Source organism: Sardina pilchardus, chromosome 15, assembly GCF_963854185.1.
Source record: "Sardina pilchardus chromosome 15, fSarPil1.1, whole genome shotgun sequence".
Lineage (NCBI taxonomy): Eukaryota > Metazoa > Chordata > Actinopteri > Clupeiformes > Clupeidae > Sardina > Sardina pilchardus.
The window spans coordinates 10297501-10312693 of NC_085008.1; the positions used below are offsets into that span (position 1 = coordinate 10297501).

Genomic DNA, 15193 nt, shown 5'->3' on the forward strand with positions numbered 1-15193 from the left:
CCTAATGCGTGACCTCTTACACTGCCCCTTGTCTGGATGCCAGTTTTTTTTTTTTTTTGCGTACTGGCGTTGCCGGAGAGGAGGGCGCGCTAGGGCAGCCAGAAGCCGGGTTTGGTACGTGTGCTGTGCGGCGTCTCATTGACAAACTGACACGGCGCTCTCTCTCAGTCTGCTCTGCTGCCAGGACTGGGGGAGGTTATTAAGAGAGCCGGGGAGTGTGCGGCGCATGCTGGAGCAGCGGAACCGCGCTGGGCTGGCATTTCCGCGTCCACCTGTGACCTGGTCAGACTCCGGCAAGTGTGGCATAAGAACCGCAGAGTTAGGTTTCGGATATCTCTGCGAGCAATTCCCTCCATCCTTTGAAGTAATATTGGCTGAAAAAAGCGGAGTAAAATACAGAGCTCATACTGATTTGTAGAGGGACTTTTTTGGGCCGTTATGTCTTGGGCATTGCAGAGTAGCTACATTGCAAGTGGAAACACTGCAGTAGCAACTTTTTCATGCAACATTTGCTTTGGTGTCAAAGGCAATGAACAAGCTGGCATTTGTTTTCTTTGAGCTAACGGCTCCCTTTGAGTGTGACTTACTCATTCATCTGCTGCACCCACTCACTCACGTTTGCTCACACACATTGCATACATACTGTGTGTGTGTGTGTGTGTGTGTGTGTGTGTGTGTGTGCTAGCTAGCACAAGTCTGGGTGTGGTTGTGAGTGCCTGTGTATAATGTTTTTTTCCCTATGACAGAGTGTTTATGAGAGCTTATCTCCAGCTGAGAAAGAGGTAGATGTCTCTCTTATCTCTTTCATCTGTCTGTTCTTCCTCCTTCTGTTTTTTCGCTCGATGTCTCTGTTCACCAAGATACTCAAGACAAATGGAAAACGGTGTGTACCTTCTCATGGTGACATGATGGTTTTTCCCCCTTTTTTGTTTGACAGCAGCAGCGTGAGATAAGCCTTTTAGTGAATGGTGGATGTGATGCTGAGAGCTGTCCTCCTTTTGCACCTATGGATTTTCTTGAGTGCCTATGTTGAGAGTCTGAATCGGCAAATGGCTGACTTTTGCTGTAGCCTCATTGAGGGAGTGGGGAAAGAAAAAGCACAATGGGATGTTTTGAATTCTTCCTCAGCACTGTATATTGTTGGGTTGATGGTTTGTGTGACCATGTATGGCAGATCACAGATGCTGCCACAATTATGCCTAATTGTAGTTTCTTTTTGGTAACAATACTACAGGAAAATGATCATGGAAAATGCTTTGCTTGACTCTGTGGTGTCATCACATACTGAATCCAATTCAGTTGTCAGCAATGTATCACTTAGGGAAGGAACTGTCTAATGGAGGCTTTTGTGTTTCTGCACCATTTACATAAGTGTCTTCTTCTATTTGCCCCTTGTCTGCTGCATTTTTCACTTAGATCTTCTTAGATGGTAAACCCAGTCAAGGTGTCGTTTTCAGTGAGAATGGGTGGATTCTCTCTGCGAGTGGATGTGATCACAGACACGTTTAACATCGCTTCAAATTACCCATGCGGATGCCTGTCTCCCCAACCCTCACTGCCAGCACAGCCCCCCTCCCCGTCAGACGCCATGCGTGGCCTTCTGATGCGGATTGGGGGGGAAAAGAATCCAGCTTTTATCTTATTTCTCAGCAGTTCACAGAAAGTTCACCTGCTAGTGCTTTTTTTTTTCTTTTTCCTTTTTTTGTTTCTCCGAGACTCTTTGACGTCAGTGCTTGCCTTATGTACCCTCCACCTTGTTTCTGGCTCTTTTGAGCACATTTGCTTCCACTCATCCACCCACCGCACCATCCGCATGACTTACCCACTATCTTCTTCAGATCTCCAAGGTTGCTTGTGCTCCCGGCTATGGTGATCTGATTTGCTCCTCCTGCGATAATCTCCAAGTACAAAAAAGAAGAGAGAGAGGAGATCAACTCACTTTAGAACTCTTTGAAGATTGTAATGGTTTTGGTGGATGACAGGACACAAATGCGAGGATTGCCAAAAAAAATAAGATGTTATTATGAGGACCAAGGCACAAAATACAACTAAGACAGCCCTACTGGCAGAGAAACAGTAACAAAAGACAGGTCTCAAAACAGTCAGGGCTTTACATACAAATGGCTGACCCACATGACGTGACATCAAGATTTCACACAGAGCAATACAAAGTCCAAGTTTATATAGAAGTGGTACAAGAACAGGTGACGGGGAAAATGAGCTATTAGCATGTGCAGGTTGTGATTGAGTGATCGATGAGGAAGTGAAGCTGGATGATCAATACTCAGATGAGTCTGGGCACTGATTGAATGATGGAGAGGAGCCGAACAGGGTGTGACAAAGATGGCACACTCAGCACAGTATTTTTTATTATTATTATTTAGGAACTCTTAAAAAACCTTTGGGATAATTTAACATACCCAATATGAAAATATATATTTGTTATATTGTATGAGAGTTATTGAGACTCTTGGAAGGTCTAACACATATAGAATTCAAATCGATTTTGAAAGGCGGGAAAAGGCTCACAATAGAAACTAGAATATTTGGATAATCAACAGCCTATTGCCCATGTGTGTACAATGTACATGATTAGAGCAAGCCATTTCTCAAAAGAAGCCATTTTAAAATGCCTTAGTGTTTTGCAGTGTAGCTTAAAAATGAACATTAATGTTGGGTAATACGTTGTGTTGAAATCAAAGTTAGATTACCTTTACAGTCGGTAATACCGTGTGTCCATATACTGGGCAGCGAAGGGTGAAGAGCGACGAGGTCAGCTGTTGTTATTTTTCCATTGAGTGGACACAAGGCTCCACAGATATCTGCCATCTCTGCCTTTGTCAGCCCTCAGACAGAGGCCTCTTTGGGGACACAGACCCGAGTGAAGTGGAATGGGCTAGGCTCTCCTCTGAAGAACGGGAGTCGATGCAGCCAGTGTTATCTGTCCATAATAGTATTCTTCCACAGGTCAATAGGCACCCAGGCAGCTGCTCCTATCAAGTGCCAGGGCCTCCCCTTGTGCCGTATCCACTGACTGTGTCCATGGTAGGAAAAGATACACTACCTGTCAATCACACACATTCGGCAGCGTTTAATTAAGGCCACAAAATGTCAATAAAAAGACCAGGGCCTTGAGGTAATGGTCTCCCCCTTCCCCACTGTTATGCTACGCCGTTATACGATTACTGTTGTTGTTACCATGCATTACCGATTTAACCCACAGCGGGTGGAGGATGATTTAGGTACGAGGTCAACATATGCCATCAATACCATGCTTTACAGTCCTGCCAGGTTTGAAGTGTGTGTTTTTATTTGCATCATTACTCATCACACACCTGGCGTAGGACAACTCTAGGGGGCACCAAAATCATAAGGTTATTAAATCGTGGGGCAAGACTAAATTAAGTCATTTCGCATGCACCACAACAAAAATGGACCTCCAGTAAGAGAAAATAATCAAGCATTGGTGGTTAGTTATATGGAAGAATGTGTAATCAGGTCTCCTCATTAGAGTGTTTTTTTTATGGCTTTGTGCCTGAAAGCATCCATTTCTCTCACACAGCTATCGGTCACCATATGATATATGTAGGTCTATATCAGTCCCTGTAACAGATGGCAGTGAGCTCGTTCACTGCCATTTTGGAGTCCCTAAGGCTCAACTTGGTACCAGCCAAACTCATCCATGTATTATGTGTGTGTGAGTGAGTGAGCAAGAGAGAGAAAGCATATATGCATATCTCTGCATATCCGATTTATTGTCAGTGTGAAGGTGTGTGCGTATGGGCATATATGAGTCATATATATGTGTGCCTTTGATTGTGTGTGTGTGTGTGTGTGTGTGTGTGTGTGTGTGTGTGTGTGTGTGTGTGTGAGAGAGGCTCTCCGCCTAGTTCTCAAGGAGGAGACATCAATCAGCCAGCCAAGCTGTCGAGAGTGGCACCCTGCAGCGCTCCACAACGGCCTGAGTCCTGTGAATCACCCTGACTTTGAGGGCCCCTGTGCATAATGACGAGGCTCTGCCTGAGACCGCCAGTTTTCCCCTCAGCCTGTCAGGACCCGTCTCTGTACGGCCGAGAGCCCTGACGGGAGTCCCCCTTGTCCCCTCCGGGTCCCTTCTACTGTGCCCCCACCTTGCCTGACAGTTTGGCGATGAAATCTCCCTGACTCAACACATCACCAAGCACAGCACCTTTAGGGGTGTCTTCTAGAGAAACGGAGGGTGGTGCGGTACTGTATGGCGCAATGATGCTGCAAATCATTTTATACGACGCTGGGCAATGAGGGAAGCTCCTGTGTTGGTATTCAATTTTGTATTCCACTTTTTTTATGCTTTTAAAAGGGTACGCTCTTTCGGGGGTCATTTATTTGTGAACTAATTAATTGACTGTCTGATCTAAAATGATTTCTTTATCTCTTTTCATCCAGAAGAGAAAAGGGAAATTCAATTACAGTGCTACATTTCATTTTTCAAAAAGAAACACATCTCCACAAGGAGGGCTTGACTCTCTGCCAACAAAGTTATCAGGAACAAAGAGCCCCCACATCATCTATGGAAAATTCATTCCAGCGCCTTCCTTAGATGTTTGCTCAGCTTAGTAAGACAAGGATGAACTATATTTCTAGTGATTAAAAAATCAAATTGTCAACAATTCCTTCCTTGACCTTTTCAACCATATATTTGTACTTGAAAACCTTCAGAACATAGACAAAGGAAGAATGGGAATTAAACTTGCACTATTTGACTTGTCTGCTCGCAGTTTACGACGCAGTCTCAGTTGATTAAGGTCACATATCCGGAGATAGAGGAAGAATCAGGCTGGTCGCTCATGCGTGGCATTACTTTAATTAGATTACGGAGGCACCCATGCATAGCCAAGGGGGGTTGCTCCTGAGAACTCGATGCATGTGCTCCTATTCTGATGTGTGTGACTTCTGCTACACAGGCCCACACCACTCACCTATGTCTCTCTAAGCGGGCTAATCAAGTGGAGATACTCAGAGTCCCGGCTCTGTAAGCGGTGATAGACGGCCGACATTTATCTGAGCACCAGAACCTTTAAGTGAGCTGAAATATGCATGCAGTGCTGCCTGCTCTCTTGGCGGGAGACCAGCTTATGAGAGACCTCTTTAACCCATGATGAAACCATGCCTGGAGATGTCAAACACCTTCAGGTTGAAATCTGCAAACCCAGTGGTGGTTTGCATCACTTCAAATGGTCTCACTGTGAAGTTTCTCATTTGTAATGAGCTAAAACAAATTTGAACATTCATGGATTTAGGAGATGAATGGCTGTATTGCTTTTCAAGGAGGATATGGTAGACATAATTCATACTGTACAGTAATTGTGGTGGGCAAGATTTTGGTCCCAAGCTTTGGCAGAGACTTGAAGTTTTGTGTATTATAATCAGCAGACCACACAAGCCCTTCATGGAGTAAGCATGTTAACTCCAAAGTCAACAGTCCCCTAATTAGCCTAAGGATTCTTTACAAATTCATTACAGCTTTTGCTGTGTGGGGTTTCAGATTTATTTTGTAGCAGACATTTAAAGGGATATGGGTATGGGTATGCCTTAAATTGCTGCACTGCTACAGTATGTTTTAATGTTCCATTAGTTGGAAGGGTTCTCAATACACATAGCAACCATTAGGTAAGGGTCGTAGAATCAGGCCGGTTATTAACATTTTACTTGATGGGTGAGTCCATATCACATTCATTAAACCTTACATAAATGTAATGCTCGTCAATCAGTAAATCTTAAAGCAAGACTTAATATTGATTTTATTTATTTATTTTCAAAATACATCAATTTACTATCATATATTTTTTAACAGATAAAATTGCATATTTCAATTTGTAAAAATAGTATGGCTTGGCCCTTTCATTAGAATCATCAATGCATACTTCATATGTTATTGATTAATTAATCAGCTATTTCTGTATCTAAATAAAACAGATAAGCCACAAGATCGAGTAGCTAATTGCATTCATTAACTTCAAGTGTAGAAAAATACTGCCCCTTGGGTTCATCTTCATCTTGACTGTGTTGCTAAACCTGTCGGTTTTACGTGTATATAGGAATAGGTGATAATTCAGATAACACAAGTTTGCGGTGTTTACAAGTCATATAGTGCCAATATTTGTAGTTGACTGGGAATATGGCTACAGAAGGGGACTTTTATTTTAAAGACTTTTATCTTACATAGTAATATAATGTAGTGCATGAATGTTGCTTTACCCATTCCGGAATATAATATGAAGCATTTATTTATGGTTTCATAAATGTCCAATGCACTCACCCATGAAGTGTGATGTTACCCCAAATATCTCTTTTAGGTGGTAGGGCCTAAACAATTACACATTGATTTCAGCTGCTAATTTATTTTCACCTGTGACTATTCCTTCTGTACATTGGAGACTAGAGTCTAAAAACAGATGCACAAACAAAACAGTTATCACTGCTGAATTTGTTTCAGTAATTGTAATGACTAATAATGCATGCAAATTGTCTTACGGATGTATAAAAAAAGCCATTGATTATGTTTTATTCAATGAGTTCTTTGAAAGGTGTTTGGGAAGGTTGCGGTGCATATGCATAAATATATGTAAATACTGGCTGTTGTAACTGTATACTTTGCAGGGACTATGAGACAAATACACTAAGTTAGCTTCATATTATGCCTCAACAGATGGAAGATTATTTTCCCCTTTTGAAAGAAAGATAAATATGTTCTTAATAGGCCTAAATACACACCAAAAAAAAAATGTTGTAGAACAGGTACATTCATCACAAGGTTGTGTCTCACAAGAACATGTTATAGCTACTAGTTTTTTATTTTGCTTGCTCCAGAAGTCTGGCATTCCCCAGCATTCTTTGTGTTCAAGCCTGCTAATCCTCACCTTCCCCATGTGGCATTTTACCTGTGAAAAGCATTTTCTGCAAACTGGACAGATCACCTAACCACATGGAACATATGTTGGGACTCTTCTCACGAGACCTTGGTATTAGTTGGATAATCAATCAGTGTAGCAGTATCTCACATGCATGTTTTAATGTTGCTATAGGAAATGCAGTATATACTGATATATATATACAGTGAGGATGTAGCCTGGCTAACGCCTCCCACTTCTCAAATGAGACGTGGTCTGGCAACCAGACGTTCATTTTCTCGTATTTGAAAAAATGCCCAGATCCGTTCATTGGGCGGATGTCAATCAAATGCGTCTCTGCATAGCTCATCATGGTCTTGCTTTCTCCCCTGTTCTGTGATTGGCTTCCAACATCAGGCGAAAATGGGGGCGTTAGTTTCCAGACTGCCTTAGCAGCGTGAAAGAAATCACCGCGCAAGGCAGTATGGGAAACCCAGGCTAGTGAGGATGTGTATTGCTATAGAAATTGTTCACAGTTACACACTGTGCATAAACACAGAGTTGTTTTCTGAGTTCTACAAAGTTCTACAAAGTAAAGCACAAGGCACACCTGTGTACACATGTAACCAGAATTCCTTAACCAATGACAAGTGACACATAACCATATTAACATTGGTATCTGCTCTCTCTTCTTGTTTTCAACAGGAATTTTAGCTCATGGTCAGGACAAAGTGAGTTGTTCAGAGTGTCACTTCTTCTGCGGAAGTGGAGGGACTTGGGCCTGAGGGACATTCACCTGTCCAATTACACTGTCCTCCTCAGCCACCCGGGCCCTTCTCCCAGCTCTATCATTGACAAGCAAACCAATCAGTGTTTTCTGCCCAACGGAGAAGGGTGTGATGCCACCGGCCCTCCTCCAGCAGTAGACCCAAGCCCTTCCTTTGCTGCCTACTCTGCCGTGGGGAGTCTAGAGGTACAGTGTTACCACACACACACACACCCACACACACATACACACACACACACACACACACACACACATACATGCGCAGAAGACACACACACACACACGCACACACACGCACACACACACACACATACGCACACACACACACACACACACACACACACACACACACACACACACACACCCAACCACCCACGGGCAAAGACAATTGCAAGTGTTTTCTTCAATCATGATTGTAAGGGAATCTTAGTATTTATGATGTGTAGACACGGGCTGTGTCCTCCACTGTGAAGGTTAATTTAAGCCATTATGCAAGGCAGCCCCTGTTTCACAGGCCTATGCAATATTCTCAAACTATTTTTAGAGGTTATGCGTCCCGTCTCCAGAGAGGAATGCGAGTGTCGAAAGAAGATGTATCGTTATTCCCCCCTTCAAGTTAGACCAGCAACCTTAAGTGATGGTGCAAAGAGAGAGAGAGGGAGAGAGGGAGCAAAAACTTCAGCCTCACTCAGAATGTGTAGATGCCTAGAGTTAGTCCTTTGAAGTCTGTCCCCTAGAAGAAGGGTCAAAGTCATCCATCACCGAGCTGTTTTCATGTGCTTCTGTGTTTGCAGCTTTGAATTAAACACCATTTGCAATATCTCAAAATCAGTTACAAGCCAGAAAAGAAAAACAAGTGAGGGAGTGGGGGGAACAAGCAAACATGGCTATCTTGATGGATGGAACGCTGGCCGAGTCCATTTTAATGTGCTGTGTGCAGGACGCATTAGGTCTCCTTCCCAAGCCACAATGACACCAGGGTCAGTGAGCAATTCACTCCACTCTACTCCTTGTCAACAGAGTTTGTTAACAATTTAGTGCGTGTTGTAGGAAAACTGAGACACTGACATACCTAGAGATACATTTTGTGACATGGACTCCCCGTCAGAAAGGCGCATTCAGAGTGAAGGTCATATGTTTAGGCCTAGAGACAGAACATAGGGTGGTTTTCATTTACATAAGGAAAGGCATCACTGTTCACTTAAATAGTTCTAGTTTATCTTCCCATAATTTAGCCTAATTATTGTGATTTTGTGTTGGACCTAAATATGCATCCTCGGGTCTCATTTAAATCAAGAAATCAAATGCTTTGAGATTTTCCAAACGATGTACAAATTTAAATGGATTGAACTTTCCCCTGTGTGACAGTTAATTGAATCTCATCAAACAAGCAACAAATTAAAAAGTGAAAACTACTTGGTTCTAAATGAGTCTGAAACTGACAACATTACTTAGAATTAAATTGTCAGGACATTAACTATGGACTTCATTTTCATTAGAGGAAATTGGAGGGCCTTTTGAAGCAAAAGAGCACAATACTCAATCTTGTTCCCAAATGAACCCTGTGATCATTAAACGTGTAATTCTGAGAATAAAGATGGTCCCTACCTTTACCTAGCAAAGGCACGTCTTCGGGCACAGCAGCCCTTGTGTGATGATCAGGGAATTCCGAATGCAGGTTGTGTACTGTGCACTCATCAAGCACAACCCACAATGCACCGCTTCATCAGGGCACCCACACAGGACAGGACAGGACATGACTGCAGACGTGATTTGTGTCTCACAGAGCAGGTCCTGGGAAAATGAACAACTGTGGCAACCCTGGCATGCAAACCATTTTCAGTACATAAATACTGTATGTGAGCACAGGAATGTGAACTGTAGAAATATATTTTAAAAACATAGTCAGTGGTGACTCTTCTAATGATTATATTATCAGAACAGTTATAATTATGCCACTGTGCTTTGTTGTCATACACGTGTTAAAGATGCCAACAGTATAGGATCTGAGCTTGTGATTTGCGAGATGGAAACTTTTTGTGCAGGGAAATGCACAAGAGCCATTTCCCAGAGCCTCTGTGTTGAACAATTTTGGTGATGTAGGACCAAAAGGATTTATATTTAATCAGTAATTAGTATGCAAAGAACAGTTCTGTCTGTACTGCCACTTTTTCTTTTTCCAGAATTTTTACCAGCAAAACAAAAATACTGCATTTCCGTCTTCCATGGCTCATTAGGTTTAGATTAGTCTTTGGATCTTTTGATGAAGCATTCTTAACTCTGACATCTTCCTTCTTGCATAATAAAAAGTAGCCTACATTTTCCAGTGCACAGTCAATTAAAGTGGGCAGGATTTCTTTTGGTTTTGGTATGCCGTTTGAAGACAGTGGCTTTTCATACCGAAATCGTTCCATTTAAATCCATAGCGTCTACCTGTCAGTTAAGAGTGGCATGTGGTGCCAAGTATCTCCAGGGTCCATCCTTTTGTGCTGTACTTGAGCATGAAATTCTTGTCATAGAAAAAAAAAAAAAAAACATTATTTCTTTTCTTTTTGTGGCTCATTTTCATTATTTTATTTCAGATACACTCAGAGTTAAGTCATGTGGTGTAACTGTCTTCTTTAATTTCTCAAACTGTTCAGCAAGGTTGTAGTTGCATCCACTTCCACTGTTAACTCACCTTGTGCATGCTTTTTTTTTTGTTTTAATTAAACAGAATATAATTAAACATGGTTTATGAATTCCCTGTTCCCAAGGTTATTTCAGTGGCACGTAATGTGAAGCAATCCTTCCCTTTACTGTGTCGTATTCTCATGTGTAGAATTCCATGCCTGCTTGATCTTCCAAAGCCTTCACTACACAAGTCCACAAGGGCTCAGTTCATCTGACAGTCATACTTTCTGGATTCCTCCCTTCACTCATCAGGGTAGGCAGGGTAATCAGTCACATATCCTTGGCCCCTCTCTGTCAGCCATCTTTGTGAGGTGTCTATGATAGTTCTCACCATGTCATATTAAGTCTGATCAGGTGAACAGGCCCTACTATACATTCAAAGGTTGTACGAGCATGAGTAACAGCCAGTAAGAGCCATTCTCTTTCCTCTTTCAAGTTTCGTTTTTAACCCCTGGAGGTGCAGACAGATACAAACTGTGTCTACATTTAGACAAACAGCCATCATCTACATGTCTATGTGTCAGATGATAGTGATCGGTAGGGAAATGTCCCTGCTGAATCTGCCCTGCTTTATTTTCGGGATCAGAAGTCATTGTCAGAAATGTACTTTATAATGCTGATTCACCTTCACCCAAAATGCTGTGTATTTTGCCAAGCCTTATGTTTTTTCCACACTGTAAATTTCTTCACTTCTCTCTGCTTACTGATCAAAATTAAAATGGAGACATTTGATTTTATCTCTGTATTGCGCTTAAAAATGACGAACACTTAACACGTGCATGTATTTGTTCCCGAAGATCAGATACCGCATACAGGCCATTGGAGAATAACGAGAAAAAAAGAAGAAGTGAGAATTTGGATCACATTGAAATATAATTTTTCTAATCTGTTTCCCCTCCTTTGATGTGAGGCTAATCTAATTTCCCACAGACAGATACATTCTTCCTTAGCCATTGTTTCCGTGCAGCCGGCCCCTCGGAGATGTGCATGCCTATTCATCAGCGGTGTGCTCGTGTGGTAGGAAGCGGCCCAGCCAGCAGCCTCCTCCTGCCTTGTGATTGTGTTAACTCCCACATAATGGCACTTAAACACAGGGGCCCGTGCCAGAGCAGGCCCCTGACAGCCGCAGTCGAAATGAAAAGGCTGCATTGTGGAGGAATAAATATGTTGGGTAATTTAGCGATCCGGCGCGGGGCGTGAGGGGACAGCCTGCCAGCCCGTTCCTCGCGTCTCACCGCAGACCCGCGCTGATTTGTGTCCTCCACTCACCACGTCACCGCAACCTTCCTGCATGGGGGGTGGGGGGGGGGGGGGGGGGGGTTTCATGTGCCCAACACTGCTCCTTGGTTGATACAATAGCATTCATTACCATGTGCTCTGAAATATCAATATTTTGTGGGCTGTGTGCGTGCGTGCGTGCGTGCGTGCGTGCTTGCATGCGTGTGTGTCTGCGTGTCTACGTGTGTGTGTGTGTCCTGTGTGTTCATTTACTGTTTTGTTGTGTTTCTGCATTGATGCATGTATATGTACATGTGCGATAATTGCAAGCCTTTCACTCATGTCTGTCTCTGTCCCTCCTCCTACTTGTCTATCATCCTCAGACATTACATTGTGAATGAGCTGGCATTTAATTTGCGTCCCTAAACAAAATGTAATTACAAACCCTTGTTTGTACCTCAATCAGAGGAAAAAATCCAATTTTCCTTAACAGCCGAGGAAAAACAGTGAATGATTTTGTTGAATGACAAAGTGCATTCTGGAAAGCAAAGGACTTTGTGCTACAAAACCTCATCCCTCTCACTGGCAGTGAAAAAGAAAAAGAAAAAAACCCTCAAAGAGCTAATCCTATCGTTTTCCAATTTTGTCTCTGTTCGAGGGAGTTTAACAGAGCACTTTTATGATGCGAGCACTGACAATGGTGATAAATCTACAATTCCCCTGCTCACTGGATGCAAACGAGATGGGCTCTCCTCACACTGCCATCACATTTCATTTGCCCCCAGGTCTTATGAAAAATGAATTGGAGCCCAGGTACAATACTGCAACTGATTTCCTGCTGTGTATCCGGGGCCCTTAAATAGCCTTCTCCTCTCCTTTGAACTTGCAATGACTTTTTGGGTAACTTTCGTATCACTGCCCATGGATACTTAAAGATGCATGTTTCCTCAATGATCAGACTTTTTCTTTTACAAAAGTGATGGGAAAAAAAGGGAGTTCAAATTGACCATTAAGTAGAATTAATTTGTACAGTAGAATGAATAATTTAGGGCAGCTTGATTAAAGGGTGTGTCTTGTTCTTAATCTCACCTGTTCCGTGTGGTCTGTTCAGGCAGGGCTTGTGGATGTACAGTACGGCAGCATGACGGACCTGACCCAAGCCAAGGCCTCGCTGAATCTCACCAACAAAATAGCAATAATGAAGCTTGGACAAGCACCTTTACTGTATAAGGTAAGGAGCAGTTTCATAACTTTTAACAGGCAAATGTATCTTTTTTAAATATAAAAATATTATTTTCAGATACAAAATTGATCACTATAATGGTCCCTGTTTGGATCATATGATGATATACAAACCTCTACTGCAACACATTGAATCCTTGAATTTCCCTTTGGGGATCAATAAGGTATCTATCTATCTAACACATAGAATTGTGCTTTGGTAATTCAGGACTTTTTGAAAGATGAATCTTTCATTTTTTTCCCCCAGACATACACAGGAGAGGTGTTAAATTTGTGGTGCTATCGGTAGGGTATTTCCCACAGTGCTGTTTCCCCACTGTGGACGATCAACAACCAACCCTATTTCACATTACACTTGTGTGACACGAGATTCAAAATCAATGCGCCGTTGGCTTGTGGCAGTCACAAATGCGCCGTGTGTTGTAAAGGCACTCCTTCACAGTACAGCATGCGCTAGCTGCCATGGAGGCTAATCAGCAACCAATCCCATCTGAAATGACACAACAGGACACGAGATACAATACGCAATTGGCTTGTGGTACTTGCAAACATGCCGCATGTCTGTGGTTTCGTAAAGGCTTTCCGCCACGGCACAACATGCACTATAACAGTAACATGGATGCCTAACCGGAGAACCAAAACATAAAAAAAGCACATCACCAACAGAACAGCCTTCATAAGCATTTCACTGAGGTTATCAATCAGGCACCTTCTTTCACCTCTGTTGAATTATGCCCGCAACATTTTTAGAAGGCTCTACGGTGGTGTCTAGCATCCTGGACCCTAGCTCTTCCACACTCGTAATGGAATGGGACATGTTACAAACAGAGACATCAACAAGTACCACCTCAGAAACACACATTTCACATATCTCTTAAGTCAATACAGGTCTTAACATGACCCCAAGTAGTTTGTGGGTGGCTCAACCATGACCACTGGCTTGCCTTTTCAGCAGCCTCAGACAACTCTTCTAAAGCTCTTTTCAGTGATCATCCTCAAAAAAACTAAATCTAAGTTCTGTATTGTGGCTGACTTTGTTACAGGGAAACAAAAACAAAAGTGAATCACTGAATACCTTACTGTGATAGTTTCTATGATGGCGATTACCATAAAATTAATTAATCCCCTAAAAGGGAACCCTTAATGTGACCATTAGGCCAGTTGCTCATGATCAGAAATGGCTCCTGCTTGACATTTTGGTATTGTTGTTGCAAGACAAGACAAGATGAATGCATTGATGCCGTTGAAATTGAACCAAACAGTAATTAGGTGATTGAGTGAAAAGATGACAAATTTGAAATGGTAGCACATTTCCCTCATTTCGATTGAACTTCCTTTGGCTTAGAGGTGATTACTCCACACTAAACAAATAAACAACTTGCTGTAAACAAATGTAATTTTGAAAGACACATTTGTTTCCATTATGTTTGAATTCTTGTGCCTTTATTTTTCTGTCTGTGAAACAGTTCTCCTATTTGCTTTACAGGAGTAAGGCAGTCAGATTGATGAATGTGGACCCAAATAATAAACTATTAAGTTAGGCGGTGAAGGTGACTGGCAGTGTAGTTCAATTAACAATGGCCATTAAAAGGTTTAGAGTAGATTAGAGTCGTGGTTGTTAAGTATGCGGGCACTTTTTTGTTTTCAGTTTTTTTTTGCCAGTTTCAATTATACTATCACATTTATGTTGTGGGAAAATGTCTGTTGACATCTATTGGCTAACTGCATTTATTAAGCTTTAATCTGTCTCTCTGTCCCTATCACACTCCCTTATGCCATTCTTTCTTCACCATGTAATTGTGCCAATTATGTAGAGACAGCTACTATTTATTAGGCTAAAGGTTACAGTCAGGGCTCACAACGCATTTCAAAACAAACTCGTAGTTGTCCTATTCATTTCACCAGCCAATGTTATTGATATTCTTTGACCCCTTTTGACCCTTCTCTTGGTGATTGGCTTGTGGTTAAGCCCCAAATCAAAGGTTGACTTATGATCACTATGATTATTGGGGATCGGTGAAAAAAGCAGTTCATAGCAAATGCCTCAGAGTATTAGCAAAGACGCCGGTTTATTTGCCCCGCTCCCTAAAGGACATCACTGGGACATGTGAATATGAAAGGTTTTTAAAGGTTATTCCTCTATATTTTCTAAAAATGTCTTCCCATGAATATAAATCCATCACAATTACTATATAAGATTTTCTTTTTATATAGCTCCACAAAGTTGAATGTCCCTCTGATAAATGGGATTGTGTAGAGAAAATGGAGGAAGGTGAGCTGAAGGAGATGGGGCCTGCAGAATGAGTCACTCTCTGTTTTTCCCCCCTCTGTCCATGTTAGAAGCATGAAAGGCATCTCAAAGTCACTGCTGATCTGTACATTATTCATACCTGTAATGTAGCAA

The 15193-nt window shown here is 42.1% G+C and overlaps 1 protein-coding gene across 3 annotated transcripts in view; it reads left to right on the forward strand.

The window, feature by feature from the left end:
• LOC134102590 (inactive N-acetylated-alpha-linked acidic dipeptidase-like protein 2) overlaps window positions 1-15193 on the forward strand; it is a 185634-nt gene that overhangs the window by 69361 nt on the left and 101080 nt on the right. For all 3 annotated transcript variants that reach the window (XM_062556740.1, XM_062556742.1, XM_062556741.1), the window contains exons 3-4: window positions 7575-7842; window positions 12659-12778. In XM_062556740.1, coding sequence (XP_062412724.1) covers window positions 7575-7842; window positions 12659-12778 — 388 coding nt within the window. The remainder of the gene's footprint in view (window positions 1-7574; window positions 7843-12658; window positions 12779-15193) is intronic.